Source organism: Oncorhynchus mykiss, chromosome 15 (genome assembly GCF_057628025.1).
Source record: "Oncorhynchus mykiss isolate SJ-2025 chromosome 15, ASM5762802v1, whole genome shotgun sequence".
Taxonomy (NCBI): domain Eukaryota; kingdom Metazoa; phylum Chordata; class Actinopteri; order Salmoniformes; family Salmonidae; genus Oncorhynchus; species Oncorhynchus mykiss.
The window spans coordinates 44,798,861-44,816,291 of NC_143036.1; the positions used below are offsets into that span (position 1 = coordinate 44,798,861).

The window sequence follows — 17,431 nt, forward strand, 5'->3', positions numbered from 1 at the left end:
GATGTAAAAAAAGGTTAACTAACTGAAATCATTATTGAAAGCTAGGCCTACATCTAGCCTATCTCAACTCTCCCTGAGCCCCATCCAGGTGTGACAGCTCCTCAGCAAATGATGGATCATCCATTGAAGAGGAAGGCTATCATGACTAGCCCACAGTATGCCCCATCCTAGGCTACAGCAATGTGTCACATCTGCAATGCTTTAGGCTTCACCAGGGATTTTTTTCTAGCCTACCTCCCTTCAGTCACATTCAGAAAGTGCCCATGGTGTCAAATCGAAACTCAACTGCATGTGAAGTGTGCTCTCAAAAAACATCCATTGTGCAGAATGAGGTAAAATATTTTTCAATGGAACTTTTTGGCATTGCCCATGGTCTGGCTGGCCAAGTGGTCCACAGTTTCCCCTATGCCCATCACTCGGGCTGACCTTAGGAAGACCCCGAGACAGCCTATGGTTTTCAATAGAAGAGGACCCCTGTGACTCTTAAGAACATATAGAAAGAATTTGGGGGTTATGTTGCATGATATTTATGGATCAGACCCAACAAAAATGCTTTTGGTGTCCCGTCGTTCCTCCAATAAATTCCCTTACAAAAAATATTTCCGTTTTGAAACTGCAGTAAAAGTGCAGTAACTGCAATCGACTGGTATTTTGGACGCACTAATTGCAGAATAATTGCAGTGTACTGCAGCTGAACTGCAGTTACACTGCAAAATTATTGCAGTAAAAAAAGTTTTTGGGGCAGTTTTTTGCAGCACTCTAAATGCAGTTATACTGCACTCTGACTGCAATCTTTTTTCAGAAGAGTTATGATCAATGAATCACTTTTTAACTGAGAAAGTTAGCTAGTTGCAGGCCTACGATTAACTTAAAATTGCCCTGACACAATACCAGAAATGAGAGATGAGGAATACTGAAAGAACCATCAGAGAATATCACACATTTTTAAATGCTGTAAAACTACTTCTCTTTAACACATATCTAAACTATTAACACATTAAAGGTATATATTTTTATTTGTGTTTATATATTGTATGATATCACATTTTCTGTACATGTCTGTATGTATCAAGATGTTCAAATAAACCTAAACCTAAAGACTGTAGCCTTAGACGTCCACTTTGATTCACATGAGGTAAAAAAAAAGGGGAAAAAATGCTTTCTAGAGACAGACTTTTTAATAAAGGGCACCTGAATGGCAGTCTCATAACTTTCGCCCCTCACTGGACTTGGCCCTGTGCCCAGGGTCTGGCTGCACTCCAGGTGACTGTGGAACTTGGGGCGGCCTGACCCGACGATGTCACCCACCCTGGGAAGGAGCAGAGAGAAAATAGGGAAGGAAGGAGGAAAAAGGGGTAGTTGAAAAGAAAAGCTGGACAGGAGATCTTTCATGGGGCCCTGAAAGATGAGAATTTAATTACACATCTCTTTATTCATCTGTCCATCCACACCAACACTGCACAAGCTAACTTTTCTAAACAGCCACCTTCCACACATTTTTCCAGTTAACCCCCTCCCTACAAACACTTTTACAACCCATTCAAAGCTTATCCCCACATAGTTTTACTTAAAGACTTTGCTTATAGCCACAGTTGTACTTTAAAGTCAGTAACACACTATTAGACTTAGCCTACACAACACTCAACCACGCTTAAACATTTACATTTTTCCTTTTAAATTATTAGTCAGAAAAATCACTTTGCTAACACATTGACGTTGATGAATGCACATTAATGAACTGTTCATAAAGTAGTGGGTAGGCTACTAATGAGTCCTCCCCCATTTATGAATGGTATATAAGCATTACAATTCATACACATTGGATGTATTATTATATAGTTTATTATAAACTGGGTGGTTCGAGCCCTGAATGCTGATTAGCTGAAAGCCGTGGTATATCAGCTGGCTATGACCAAACATTTATTTTTACTGTTCTGATTATGTTGGTACCCAGTGTATAATAGCAATTAGGCACCTCGGGGGGTTGTGATATATGGCCAATATACCACGGCTGAAAGCTGTATCCAGGCACTCCGCGTTGCGTCGTACATAAGAACAGACCTTAGATGGGGTATATTTGCCATATACCACACCCCCTCGTGCCTTATTGCTTAAGTGTAAACATTCATATACAGTGCCTTCAGAAAGTATTCACATCTCTTTACTTTTTCCACATTTTGTGTTAAACTGGGATTAAAATGTGTCATTCTTTGTCAACGATCTGCACAAAATACTCTGTCCAAGTGGAACAAACATTGCAACATTAGTAAAAAAAAAAAATATTAAAATGTAATTAAACACTAATATATATTAGATAAGTATTTAAGCCCGAGTCAATACATGTTATAATCACCTTTGTCAGCAATTACAGCTGTGAGTCTTTCTGGGTAAGTCTAATAGCTTTCAACACCTTCAAGCTCTGTCAAATTGGTTGTTGATCATTGCTAGACAACCATTTTCAGGTCTTGCCATAGATTTTCAAGCATATTTAAGTCAAAACTGTAACTCGGCCACCCAGGAACAGTCACGGTAACAGTCAGTCTTCTTGGTAAGCAACTCGTGTGGATTTGGCCTTGTGTTTAGGCTAATGTCCTGCTGAAAGGTGAATTCCTCTCCCAGTGTGTGGTGGAAAACAGACAACCACGTTTTCCTCTAGGATTTTGCAGGTGCTTAGCTACATTCCGTTCATTTTCTTTTTTATCCTGAAAAACTCCCCAGTCCTTAACAATTACAAAAATAGTCATAACATGATGCAGCAAGCACTCTGCATGAAAAAATGGAGAATGTGTTATTTTGGATTTTTTGGAATATTTGTATTCTGTACAGGCTTCCTCCTTCTCACAGAAACTACAATGTTTTTGATCTACCTCAGTTTTTTCTCCTATCACAGCCATTAAACTAACTGTTTTAAAGTCACCATTGGCCTCGTGGTGAAATCCCTGAGCGGGAACAGTTAGGAATGATGCCTGTATCTTTGTAGTGAGCAGACCAAGTATTTTTAGGTTAGGTAAAGCGAAAAGGTAGACTAAACAAGTCGGTAGCAGGTACTCTTACATTGAACAAAGTTCTCTATTGAAGTATTTCTTTCATCTCAAACAATCAAGGATGATCTCACAAGGATAACACAAATCTTTTACAGGAATAAGGGACACAAGGTGAGTAACTTTTAACTATAACATAAATCACGGTTGTGTCAGCGCCTCAACTATCCATTTGTGGAGAGCTCCTTTCGGGTGGTGGTGCGGATCCATGGTTGCCATTCCCAAAAGGTCATTTGTCCTCTTCACCCTTCCTTCAAGTAAATCCGCTCCTTTGGAGAATTAATCACCATTTTTTTCCTCCAGTCTCCCTCACTGCCGGTTCCCTCTTCTCTCTTGTAGGGGGAAGAAAATAGGTGATTAGTACTGTCAGCTGTGCTTAACCCGCCTCTGATCACCTTTACTCACATGCCGGGCTGGGCTACTATCCGTGGGACCAGCCTGCCCCCTGGTGGTCCTTCCACAGTAGTGACTGGGTGTGTTGAGGCCCCATCCAAAGTTTAGTTAATAACTTCACCATGCTCAGAGATATTCAATGTATGCTTTTTTTTGTACCCAACCACCAATAGGTGCTCTTCTTTGCGAGGCATTGGTCTTTGTGGTTGAATCTGTTTAAAATTCACCTGCTCGACTGAGGGACCTTACATGAGGTACATGAGGTAGTCATAAAAATAAAACGTGAAACACTATTACTGCGCACACAATTAGTCCATGTGACTTGATAAGCACATTTTTACTCCTAAACTTATTTAGGCTTGCCATAACAGTGGTTATACTTAACACATTTGTTTTTGATGAATAATAAACAAAACAATTCCAGTGACAAAAGATACTATTTGAACCCATTTTAAATTCAGGTTGTAACACAAAAAAAATGTGGAAAAGGTCAAGGAGTGGGAATACTTTCTGAAGGCACTGAAACTGCAAGGCAGAAACTGAACTGCTGCAGAAATAAGTCAATAGACACGATTCCATTGGTTACACCTTTCTTTTTATTGGGATTACCTTGACAGTCACAAAGTTACCAAATGGAGCCCATTGAAACATTGAAGCGGAGGGGGCAAGCCCCCAGGACTCTCCCTCCCCATCTCTCAGGGTGTGGCATGACATAGTGGGCATTGACCAGAGAAAGAGACTAGGTCTGAAATGGCACCCTATTGCCTATATAGTGCACTACTTTTGGCCAGGGCCCATGGGGTTTTGGGAATAGTGTGCCATTACAGACAGCCAGAGAGATAGGGTTTTTCAGAAGTTAGCAGAACAAATTTTAGTGTTAATTAGTAGAATGTAGTGACAGAGAAAAAGAGAATGGAAACTTTGTAGTGTCACTCAGTGTTTGTTGCAACTGCTCAGACAATCTGATAGCCTTTGTTGAATACACACAAAACGCCATGATCGAAGCAGAAGGAATATGGGAAGAGCAATGCTATCTCAAGCCACACTCAGTGAAAATGTGGAATGTTTTAAAAATGTTAATTTGAAATGCAAAAGCAGTCCAAGTCTAGTAGGCTGAGAGGAGTTGAGCACTCAGGGCGCCATTTGGGATCGAGACTAAAAGTAATGTACTATACAGGGAGCCATATAGGACACAGCCCATCTCCCGATCTCTGGTAACACACACACCATTGTGCCATATCCAAACCCTTTCATTAAACGGATTTCAAAATGAAGTTGTAAACAATATTTTTGTATGGGTGGGGGAATCAGTGCACATGGAGTATAGCAGTTTATTGAAGCTTAAAAAGAATAGTTCATCCAAATTACAATTTATTTTCTTACCCTGTAAGCAGTCTTTGGACACGGTATGAGAACAAGTCATGCTTTGGTTTAGTTTCCCTGGCACCGTTGCTACATGCTAACATTTTAGCATTTGGGCCACAAGTCCCATTGAAGTCTTGGAACCGATATTAGCAATTTGTATTTAACCTTTATTTAACTAGGCAAGTCAGTTAAGAACAAATTCTTATTTATCATGTCCAAATGTATGAACATGATGCATGACAAATGCCAATATTGGTCCCATGACTTGAATGAGATTTGTGCTAAAACGTTAGCACGTGATAACAGTGCCAGGGAAAGTAGACCAAAGCATGTTGTTGTCGTACCTTGTCCATAGACTGGCTTACAGGATAAGGAAACCAATGCCAGTGTAATTTGAGTGAACTATCCCTTTAACTGGACAAGAAATACACCCATGCTAATGTAAAGCGTATGGGAGGGTCAGAATTCCAGACTCCTAATAGATGTTGAGCAGAACATGGTCCTGGGGAAGAATAGCAACACAGACACACGCAGAGATCCGCTCAACTGAGTCTCTTAAACAGACACCGTCACTAACAGCAGACTCTTGAGACCATAACAGCTGGCTCTGCTCGATTCATACAATATAGAAATGTGTTTATATATATTTATATTCAGACAGATGTATGCCGTTCTCAGTTTGTCAATGAATTTTGTTTGTTCCTAAAACTGACAATTTTGGTCACACAGAATGAATCTCTGCAGCACAGACAGAAAACGACAGGAACCACAGATAAAACATCTTCATTATTATATCTGCGTAAATAGAGGAATCATAAATGACAATGACACTAACTCACAGCTATTGGAAATAGTAGAGGACTTGAGTGTAGGAAAAGGCAGCGAGCGCGATGGAATGGGGGCCAGAGAGCTTTAGAGAAGCACGACAAAGCACTAAATACAAAAACACAAGACGATTCATCACTAATATACTAAAGGGAAGGCGGGGTGTTACAAAAAAACACAACGTATAAAATGTATTGAAAATGGCATGACACTTAATGGATGCATCTACACTGCATACTGCTGCACACTACACACTAGGCTAAAGAGGGACTCCACCGGTTGGTTATACAGATACAGGGGCAGGGCTGGGGAGAGAGAGGTAGGACAGGAGAACAGAAGAGCGACACACACTACTACACCAGCATCAAGAGAGAGGGAGGGTAGCAGTTACCCCTCTGACACATGGTCATATCTGTGGTTATTGGCAAGGGGTAGTCATCCACTAATTCAGTGCCATGAGGAATAGATGGGTAGAACAGGAATTGTAGACAACTATGGTAATGTAACTTGTGGCTTTAATTTGACCAGAGCCCTATGTTGCTCTGCTCAGTAGTACTATATGAAGAAACTACATTTCATAGGGGTGGAATGGATTTTTTGTTGAGATTAAAAGAGGTCAAAGACCCTTTAGATGCAGATGGTATTTTTTGTACTCCACAGGACGTTTGCATTATCTATACATTTATGTGTTTAATCATTTCATAATTTTCAACACTTTTGAAAGCATGGTCCTGTTTTTTAAATTTGTTTTCATTTGTCAGCCAGCGCATGGGAAAAAACAGAATTGATGGGAAGGTAGCGATCCCATGTTGTCGTCTTGATCCCATGTTGTCTTTCGCTCCCTCCTCCCTATTGCACCGCTCTTTCTGCCCGATCGCGAGGGGGCGGTTAGCAGCGTGTCTCGTAGATGCCGCTGCGGCCGATGTAGCGCACCCATTTGATGACGTCGTGGTCACTGTAGTTCAGCTTGGGCTCGAACACCTTCAGGTAGCGCACCTTGAGCCCGGACGGAGCAAATGGCACCTGGGAGACCATAACAGAACCATAATGACACCTGGGAGAGAGTTCCATATTTGACAGAACAGAAATGTTTGCACATCTGGGTCATTCAACCATAGGAGTTGGCTATACAGCACAAACCAACCTGGAGCTCAGCTACAGTAGAGATGACTGTGTAAAGGAAATAAAATACCTAATCACCTCAAAGTTCATGGAGATGGGAGGGCGCGCCCACTTCTTCTTGTCGTTGGTGGGCAGCAGCTCGATCTCGGCACTGATCTGAGACTCCTTCATCCCTGCCATACGCTTGATCCTGGAGACACACATACCCACATACAGTTAACACCATTCCACAGCACACACACACTAGGGATGGGCACGGTTAATCCAAATGGTTGTTAGTATTCCAAGTATTAAGAGAGATATACACACACAGACCAGTCAAAAGTTTAGACACACCTACTCATTCAAATGGTTTTCTTGATTTTTTTCTACATTGTAGAATAGTGAAGAGATCAAAACTACAAAATAACACATATGGAATCATGTAGTAACCAAAAAAGTGCTAAACAAATCAAAATAGATTTTTCAAAGTTTTCTTGATGACAGCTTTGCACAGCTCTTGGCATTCTCTCAACCAGATTCACCTAGATACATTTTCCAACAGTCTTGAAGAAGTTCCCACATATGCTGAGCACTTGATGGCTGCTTTTCTTTCACTCTGCGGTCCAACTCAATCCAAACCATCTCAATTGGGTTGAGGTCGGGTGATTGTTGAGGCCAGGTCATCTGATGCAGCACTCCATCACTCTCCTTCTTGGTTAAATAGTCCTTACACAGCCTGGAGGTGTGCCAGTTTCATCATATCCCTTGATGGTTGTTGCGACTGCACTTGAAGACAATGTCAAAGTTCTTAAAATTTTACAGATTAACTGACCTTCATGTCTTAAAGTAATGATGGACTGTCGTTTCTCTTTTTTTATTTGAGCTGTTCTTGCCGGAATATGGACTTAGAAGATAGCCCCATTTGGTAGAATTCCAAAATATATTTTGTTTTGTGTAACACTTTTTTAGCTACTAAATGATTCCATATGTGTTATTTCATAGTTTTCATGTCTTCACTATTATTCTACAATGTAGAAAAGAGTCTAAATAAAGAAAAACCCTTGAATGAGTAGGTGTGTCCAAACTTTTGAATGGTACTGTATATATATTCTTTGGGGGCCCATTTTTACAACTGAGAAAGCTTAGTCTTCATGAAATATTAAATATCAGCGCGACAAAACAAACCCCGGCAAGAAGTCACAATGTGCTTTAAGAGTTCTCCAGCGTTGCTTCGATCAGTCAGTATGAGACAGCTGGTGTTCTCATTTGCATGTAGGCTACTCGACCGTATTATAAAAAATACAATTTACAAGTGGAGTCAGCTATGAACGTTACAGCAGTAAAATATAATTCTCATTTACATAGACAAGTTCAACAATATACGCCACCTACTGCGGTGCAACGGTAGTGCTGTTATCGGCTTGATCTCTTGCAAACACTTGCATGGAAAAGTCGACCCTAAGCAACTATAGCATGTTTGAATTATAAAATTCGCCATCAAAAAAGGTTCCAATATTAAACTCAACATCCAAAAGAAAAACTAGCAACTAGCCAGATAGCAACTCCAGCATTCAAGTTTATTTGGCTGTAGACTAATCACCCACCGTTTGGCTATACACATTTGCAAGCAATGCATGTGTGGATCTGTTTGCTAGCCAGCTAAATTAGGATCACCACTTTATTTTAAGAATGTGAAAATGTCAGAAAAATAAGAGAGAGAATTATATATTTCAGCTTTTATTTCTTTCATCACATTCCCAGTGGGTCAGAAGTTTACATACACTCAATTAGTATTTGGTAGCATTGCCTTTAAATTGTTTAACTTGGGTCAAATGTTTGGGGAGCCTTCCACAAGCTTCCCACAATAAGTTGGGTGAATTTTGGCCCATTCCTCCTGACAGAGCTGATGTAACCTAGTCAGTTTTATGGGCCTCCTTGCTCACACACCTTTTTTCAGTTCTGCCCACAAATGTTCTATAGGATTGAGGTCAGGGCTTTGTGGAAGTATGTTTGGGGTTATTGCCCATTTGGAAGACCCATTGATTTGCACTTTTCGCATCAAAGTGCGTTCATCACTAGGAGACAGAACGCGTCTCCTTCCTGAGCAGTATGACAGCCGCGTGGTCCTATGGTGTTTAAACTTGCATACTATTGTTTGTAGAGATGAACGTGGTACCTTCAGGCATTTGGAAATTGCTCCCAAGGATGAACCAGACTTGTAGAGGTCTACAATTTTTTTTCCTGCGGTCTTGGCTGATTTCTTTTGATTTTCCCATGATGTCAAGCAAAGAGGCACTGAGTTTGAAGGTAGCCCTTGAAATACATCTGTAGTAAAACGCCAAATGGATCTACCTCCTGGTCCTCTTCCCCTGCCTTACTCACCAATGGTAGAGACAGAGATGACCACGCCTACTGAAATGCCGGATTGGACAACGTCCCCAGACGATGATTCAAGCCAACCAACTACTGAACAAGACTGGTGTCAGGAAGAACCACCCTCTGCCTCAAGTGACACCTCTGAATGGGAACAGCTGTTAGACTCATTGCTGATAGAGGAAGGGCACTGTCATAAACGGATGCCCATATATGAACTGCTGTTAATGTGTGGTAAAGGGGCGGACACTCACGTGACCTCGAGTGAGGGATAAAAAGGTATATATAGAGAAACTGCCGATACTTCGGCGCTGACTTCTTGAATTCTGAATTCATTTAGACAACCATTTGACTTCGGGTAATTGCCACCTGACTCAAATTACTTAAAGATTCTAACTTGTTGGATCTGAGAAGGGTCTCTCCGATATACCGTTTAACTATTGAACAGCTGTTCTCTCGCCTGCGGCCTTGGTGCTTGTATACTGATGCAAATTACATCCAGAGAAAGTCTTTGAAACTTAACCTCTCGATTGAGCTCAGTACCTCGCCCTCGTTGCATGGCACGGACGCTGTGGTAGTTCAACGGGACTGAGAGTCACTCTAGTCCTTCAGTTGATCTCCTGTTAATACCTATGGTTATCTGAATTGACCCTGTCGCCTGCGGCCTTGGTGCTTGTATACTGATGTAAATTACATCCAGAGAAAGTCTTTGAAACTATTCCTCTCGATTGAGCTCAATACCTCTCCCTAGTTGTGTGGCACAGACTCTTCGATATTCCAGTGGGGCAGGGAATCACCAGCGGGTTCTCTCATCCAGTCCAAACTTGAATCTCTCAATTTAGTAAAGCACCGACTCCAATTCAACCTCTCAGCCAGTAGAGGGGAGTCGCTATCTACCTAAATTCTTAAAAAGAACTCTGACCGATTGAAACTCTGCTCCTGAGCTCGTGGGTCTCCCCGTCATCTCTCAAAGGTAATTAAATAACTATTATAAGTATTTAGTATAGAGATAAGTGTTATCATTGTACCAGGCAATTATAGAGCATTAAGTCATTTGCATGTTTTTGATTAACGCTGTGTGTGACCGAGTAACAAATTGTGAATTTTGAAGTGTGTTTGATTGTAAAAGACAAAAAACAGAGCGTTTTCAAAAATAAACGGTAGTCTTATTTTGTCTCGAGTAGAACGTCCTCCCAAGACAGTTAACGGCAAGGGAGATAACAACTCTGACACTCCCCGCTACCGGGACACTGGAAACGGAGATCAATACTCTATGGCAAAATGAGTTATCATTAAAAGACAAAGAGGAAGGTGTGTCCAGTAGTGATTCATTAATTGTCTTATCGATCTAGCTAAGTTTTATTATCCAAGCGATACATAGCCGACGGGCAGAGTAGTGAGACTAAGTTGACTAAAGGTCTTCACACTTTAAACTAGATACATCACAGAAGGGAAATACTCAACCACAGGGAAATCATATAGAGACTGGTAGGACTAGTGCTTAATAACAACTCAAGGATCAATTAGTGGTGAAACAAAGAGTCTAGAGGATAAACGTGGGGTTCACACATCCCAGCTAGAGCTAGACCGTTGAGAGTGACAAGGCAAAAGACCTCTCTACGCGGACAACGTATCGATATAGAAAGAGAGGCAGGGCTACGCGGGCGGTCCTGGTTATACCGAGATAACCTGAAGTATCTATAGTGCCCTGTCCAATCCAGGGAACGGGACGCTAACCACCTCTAGCACCCCGCTGCCGGCCAAGGGGCGGGGCTGAAGGTTTCGTATCGCGACACATCCACAGGTACACCTCCAATTGACTCAAAATATGTTAATTAGCCCATCAGGAGCTTCTAAAGTCATCACATTTTCTGGAATTTTCAAAGCTGTTTTAAAGGCACAGTCAAATTTGTGTATGTAAACGTCTGACCCTCAGCCACACACACACACAGTCCGGATTAGTTGATAAAAACAAGAGTTTGCAGCTCTGAGGGCCCTGGTTAGCACTCATCGATCCCTCGACCCCGCGTGTCGTGAAAGAAAGTCCCCAATTAAAAACTTTTTTCGGTCAGTAGTTTATAGATGACTGCGAAGCATACACATTCATCAGGCTGGCACATAACCTGGGTGGAGTTCATTAGGCACGAAACAGAAACAATTTACTGAAACAGGGAGGGACTACCTGGACATATGTTAATGTTTTCCAACGTGAGCCCTAGTAAACAGGACCCTGGTACGGATAACCTGAGAATGACAGTAAGGAAAACTTACTTCCAGACGATGGCGTTCTCGCTGGCCTTGTACTTGGCCTTGCCCTTCATGCAGATCACCTGGACCCCGCTGGTGTTGAGAGGGGTGGGGATGCGCACCTGGGTAGTAAGAACATGGAAAAAGACATTCAGCTCAGTGGATCCATTCCCCATCTACAAACACTCATTCATTAGTTTATGGGTGAGACCAAGGGTTCATCCTAAATGGCTGTTGAGCACTACTACAAAAGTAGGTTATTTCAGGACTTTTACCTGACCACACGCACGACCTGACCATGATGACCACGACCTGGTCAGGTACTGTGTCCAAAGCTATATGCTCATATGGTACCCCTATATCCCTCTGTAGCCATACCTCAATTTTCTGAGCCAGAAGCGAGGGCTTGAAGTTGGACTTAATGACCACCTTGACTTCAAGCTTGGTGCGGCCCACCTCCCTGACAAGGGGGATGACACGGAAGGGTAGGATGATGTCCTTGGTGGTGCGGTACCTGTGGAGAAGGAGAGGCAAACACACACACACACACACACACACACACACAAAACGGACACAAGGTCAGAGCCTGTGTGTGAATGTGTGTGTGCGTGTCTGTATCACACAGGCTGGTTACCTCATGAGTTCACACTCTCCGTCCGGAGGAATGAAGCTGATGCTGCGCTCAGCGTCAAACTTGCTGAGACGCACACACTGGTGGAATGTACAGTCGTCAATGGCTATGGATTGCTTACCGCCACCACCGCCACTAAGAGGAAGATAAAGAAGAGAGGGAGGGAGAGAAAGGTGTTTAAAGGGGACGAGACACACACACACTGGAGGGGAAACCTAAACTAATCATAATACACAGACATTAAAATGTCTGTGTATTACAAAATGGATGACAGTGAGATTAACGACTAACACAAATTTACAAAGAGTATGAATTTCAAATTTGAGCTGATGCACACACTAAACTCCTTCATACTGAAATCCACACACACATAAAACAGATACAAATTGCCTGGTCAGTCTGACTTGCATGCCATGTCGCGTTCAGAAGGATGCAACATTTGATTATGGACACTACCATCCAATTCTACATGTCAGAAAATCAGACACACATCATTGCTCTGTAGTGAACGCAACCATGTGTAGACAAAACGATGGACAGACAAGACAGACACACACAGAGGCAGATTGAGGCAGACTGAGGATGGAGAGAGCAGTCTGACCGAGTGAGTGATGTACACTACCTGCCCCCCAAATCACTGAGGTCCAGCACAGAGAGAGGGAGAAAATAAAAACACAAATCAAAGGGGGAACACACAGAGCTTGACACTGACACTTAAAATATTAGCACTCTAAACATAATGCCAGGAAATAAAAAACTTCATAAAAAAGGTGATGGAAAATGATGAACAAAGTCACATTTTTCCCACACTGTTACGTTACAGCCTTATTCTAAAATGGATCAAATACAAATATCCCTCAATCTAGACACACTTCCCCAAAAGGACAAAGTGAAAACAGGCTGAGAAATCGTTGCACATGAGGTACAAATAAAAAACAGAAATGCCTTATTTACATAAGTATTCAGGCCCTTTGCTATGAGATTCAATTGAGCACAGGTGAACCCTGTTTCCATTGATCATCCTTGAGATGTTACTACAACTTGATTGGAGTCCACCTGTGGTAATTTCAATTGATTGGACATGATTTGGAAAGGCACACACCTGTCTATATTAAGGTCGCACAGTTGACAGTGCATGCCAGAGCAAAACCAAGCCATGAGGTTGAAGGAATTGTCAGTAGAGCTCCAAGACAGGATTGTGTAGAGGCACAGATCTGGGGATGGGTACCTACAAATTTGGGGATGGGTACCTAAAAAAGGTCCCCAAGAACACAGTGGCCTCCATCATTCTTAAATGGAAGACGTTTGGACTCGTCCTAGAGCTGGCCGCCCGGGCGAACTGAGCAATCAGGGCAGAAGGGCCTTGGTCAGGGAGGTAACCAAGAACCCGATGGTCACTCTGACAGAGCTCCAGAGTTCCTCTGTGGAAATTGGAGAACCTTCCAGAAAAACCACCAAGCAGGCCTTTATGGTAGAGTTCTAAAATGCTAAAACGTCTAAAACCTGTTTTCTCTTTGTCATTATGGTGTAGTGTGTGTAGATTCATGAGGGGGAAAAAATATTTAATCAGTTTTAGCCTGGTCCCAGATCTGTTGTGTTCTTGCCAAATTCATTGATGTCATTGGCAAGCCAAACATTGTGGAAACAGGATGCACCTGAGCTCAATTTCGTGTCTCATAGCAAAGGGTCTGAATAAGGTATTTCCACTTTTTATTTTTTTAAATTAGCTTTTTTTAATTAATTATTTTACTGTTTTTGCTGTCATTATGGGGTATTGTGTGTAGATTGATGAGGGAAACTTATTATTGAATCATTTTTAGAATAAGGCTGTAACATAACAAAACGGGAAAAAAGTCAAGGGGTCTGAATACTTTCCGAATGCATTGTATTTATATATATATGTATATATATTAGACCAGAGGAAAGAGATCCTCCTACTGGCCCTTCAACACCAGTTCCAGCAGCATCTGCTCTCCCATCCAGGAACCAACCAGGACCAACCCTGCTTAGCTTCAGAGGCAAGCCAGCAGTGTGATGCAGGGTGGTATGCTGCTGGCAAATCAATCAAATAAAAGCAGTTCAAATCGAAATATTCAAAGCCGGCCACACCCGCTGCCCCCTCACCTTTTGCCCGCCGCCTCCTCGGAGGCGCCCCCCTTGCCCTGTTTGTCGATGACGATTTTGTCGTTCATGCCAAATTTGCACTCCGGCATGCCGCTCAGGTAGCTTTTCATCACCACGCGGCCTGAGACGTGGGCGCTCAGCACCTGGCCTGATTTGAGCAGAGGAAGAGGTTACCACGGAGCAACACGGAAGGCAGGTAACCGGTTCAAGAGAGCTGTCAAGGAGTGGTTTACACATTAAAAACAGTCAGGTGGCGGCCTCTAGTGTCCACACTGGCACTATACCACTCCGCTAAATTTGCATTCATCGTCATATTTATTTAACCTTGATTTAACTAGGCAAGTCATTTAAGAACACATTCTTATTTACAATGACAGCCTAACGGAGAACAGTGGGTTAACTGCCTTGTTCAGGGGCAGAACAACAGATTTTTACTTTGTCAGCTCTGTGATTCGATCCAGCAACCTTTCGGTTACTGGCCAACGCTGTAACGGGCGGCAGGGTACCCTAGTGGTTAGAGAGTTGGACTAGTAACCGGAAGGTTGCAAGTTCAAACCCCCCGAGCTGACAAGGTACAAATCTGTCGTTCTGCCCCTGAACAGGCAGTTAGTTACCCACTGTTCCTAGGCCGTCATTGAAAATAAGAATTTGTTCTTAACTGAGTTGCCTAGTTAAATAAAGGTAAAATAAATAAAAAATAACCACTAAAAATAACCACTTTCCCAAAAATATAATAAATATATTGGCACCCTTGCACTTTTCTTAAATAATTCCCTATTTCTTCTAAAATGTTTGGTTTACACACCTTGTTGTTGGATTTTTAACATTTCGGTGCTACACACAGAATTTTTTTGTTTAATTTTTACATTGTAATTTCAGAAAATGTCCATAACATATCTGCAGTAATAGTGTAATGATAGTGTTTCACAGGTGTTACTTAACCGCCAGCGATATTGGCCTATTGATTTCTCCCACCGGAGAGGCATCCGTTGTCAAAATGGGAAAGCTGTTCTGACTTTGTGGCTGTGTTATCTAGCGGAAATCGCTCTGTCATTCCGATTTAGATGGTACAATGATTCCCTACAGTATTCAGTGCTTGATTTCTCACATAAAACAGAAATTGAGCAGACAGTGTAGACTTTTAGAAACATGGATATTACACAGGATCTTCCACTAGATAACACAGCCACAAAGTCAGGACAACTTTCCCATTTGTACAACAGATGCCGCGTCGGCGGGAGGACTCAATAGGCGAAAATCTTAGGTGTAGCACCTTTAAGTCTACTCTTTTAATTGTGGGGTTGCTATGCTGCCTCTGGTACTGGGGGTCTTGAACGTGTGGAAGACATCATGAAATCAGCAGATTATCAAGGTGTTTTGGAGTCCAATATTCAAACCAGTGTCCAGAAACTGGGTCTCCATCGACGGTTGTGGGTCTTCCAGCAGGACACATATCAAAAAGCAGCCAGAATGGTTCAAATCACATCCAAAACCTATGGTGAGATCTGGTGGAGGGCACCTCTCAAAAAAGAATTAGAGCAGTTTGTTGCTGCCAAATTGATAGCAGAAAGGTACAGCAAGCTCATTGAAGCATTTGTCTGCAGTAATCTTGGCCAAAGGCTGTGCAACAAGCTCCGGGGTGCCACTAAATTTGTCCATGCCATTTGTCTTTATTTTCTAAACTGAGTTTACAAAAAATGCACTTGGTTCTGCAATGCTGAAAATCCGATAACATGGTGTGGAGACCAAAAGTGTTTTTCCATTTCAACTTATTTTAGAAGAATTAGGGAAATTTTTACAAAAAGTGCAAGGTTGACAATATATTTGGCCGCAACTGTAAAGCCTAGTAGCCTAGTCTTTGTAATGTGAGATCATGATAGATCATTGGATCACTGACCTTATCTAGTCTTGGTGATTGTAGATTGTGCATATATAGTGAGCTCCAAAAGTATTGGACAGTGACACATACTTTGTTGTTTTGGCTCTGTACTCCAGCACTATGAATTTGAAACAATACAATGACTATGAGGTTAACATGCAGACTGTCTTTTTCATCCATTTCGGGGGAACCGTTTAGAAATTACAGCACTTTTAGTACATAGTCCCCCCCATTTTAGGGGACTGAAAGTATTGGGACAAATTCACTTATGTTTATTAAAGTAGTCAAAAGTTTAGTATTTGGTCCCATATTCCTAGCACGCAACAATTACATCAAGATTGTAGAGTCACAAACTTGTTTTGATTTTTGTGCCCAATACAAATGAACAGTAAATCATGTATTTTGTCATTTCGGAGTCCCTTTTATTGTAAATAAGAATAGAATGTGTTTCTAAACACTTCTACATTTAATGTGGATGCTAACATAGTGTCACGCCCTGACCGTAGATTGCTTTGTATGTTTCTATTTTTGTTTGGTCAGGGTGTGATTTGGGTGGGCATTCTATGTTTGTATGTCTAGGTTTTGTATTTCTATGTTTCGGTCGGGTATGGTTCTCAATCAGGGACAGCTGTCTATCGTTGTCTCTGATTGGGAATCATACTTAGGTAGCCTGTTTTCCCACTTTTAGTTGTGGGTAGTTGTATTTCTGTTTAGTGTTTGTTTCACCTTGCAGGACTGTTTCGGGTTTTCCTTTTGTTATTTTTGTATTCAGTGTTCAGTTCCTTACAATAAAGATGAACATGTATCCCGCTGCATTTTGGTCTGACGATTCCTCTTCTTCTGATGAAAGCCTTTACACATAGTGAATAATGAGTGAGAAAGATGCATAAATATCACCCCCCCCCAAAAAAAAAAATGCTACCCTGTTATGTTATTGTAATGGTGAGAGCTTAGCATGTCTTGGGGGTTTGATATTTTTAAGTCTAACTTTCTCACTCCTCTCTATTCACAATTAATTCAGGACTATCCGTCATCATGGTAGCATCCACATTAATGTAAAAGTGTTTAGAAACATTTTTATTTACAATAAAAGTAACTCCAAAATGAAAATACAGTTGAAGTCGGAAGTTTACATACACTTAGGTTGGAGTCATTAAAACTAGCTTTTCAACCACTCCACAAGTTCCTTGTTAACTTCTTTGGGACTGGGGGGCAGTATTAAGTAGCTGAATTAAAAAGGTGCCCAGAGTAAACTGCCTGCTACTCAGCCATAAATGAATTAATTATGAATATAATTAGTATTTTTAGATAGAAAACACTCTGAAGTTTCTAAAACTGTTTGAATGATGTCTGAGTATAACAGAACTCATTTGGCAGGCAAAAACCTGAGAAAAAAATCCAACCAGGAAGTGGGAAATCTGAGGTTTGTAGTTTTTCAAGTCATTGCCT

At 41.6% G+C, this 17,431-nt stretch overlaps 1 protein-coding gene across 4 annotated transcripts in view; it reads right to left on the minus strand.

Annotated features, from left to right (window-relative positions):
* Positions 1-4,012: 4,012 nt before the first annotated feature.
* Positions 4,013-17,431, minus strand: part of LOC110490075 (AP-2 complex subunit mu) — a 44,172-nt gene continuing 30,753 nt past the window's right edge. For 2 of the 4 annotated variants that reach the window (XM_021563218.3, XM_090200144.1), the window contains 7 exons: positions 14,104-14,251; positions 12,602-12,616; positions 11,983-12,114; positions 11,727-11,862; positions 11,373-11,470; positions 6,825-6,936; positions 4,013-6,647 (listed from right to left, as the gene is read on the minus strand). In XM_021563218.3, the coding sequence (XP_021418893.1) occupies positions 6,513-6,647; positions 6,825-6,936; positions 11,373-11,470; positions 11,727-11,862; positions 11,983-12,114; positions 12,602-12,616; positions 14,104-14,251 (776 nt within the window). In that variant the 3' untranslated portion in view covers positions 4,013-6,512. The remainder of the gene's footprint in view (positions 6,648-6,824; positions 6,937-11,372; positions 11,471-11,726; positions 11,863-11,982; positions 12,115-12,601; positions 12,617-14,103; positions 14,252-17,431) is intronic. The other 2 variants (XM_021563220.3, XM_090200145.1) reach the window with 1 other exon arrangement.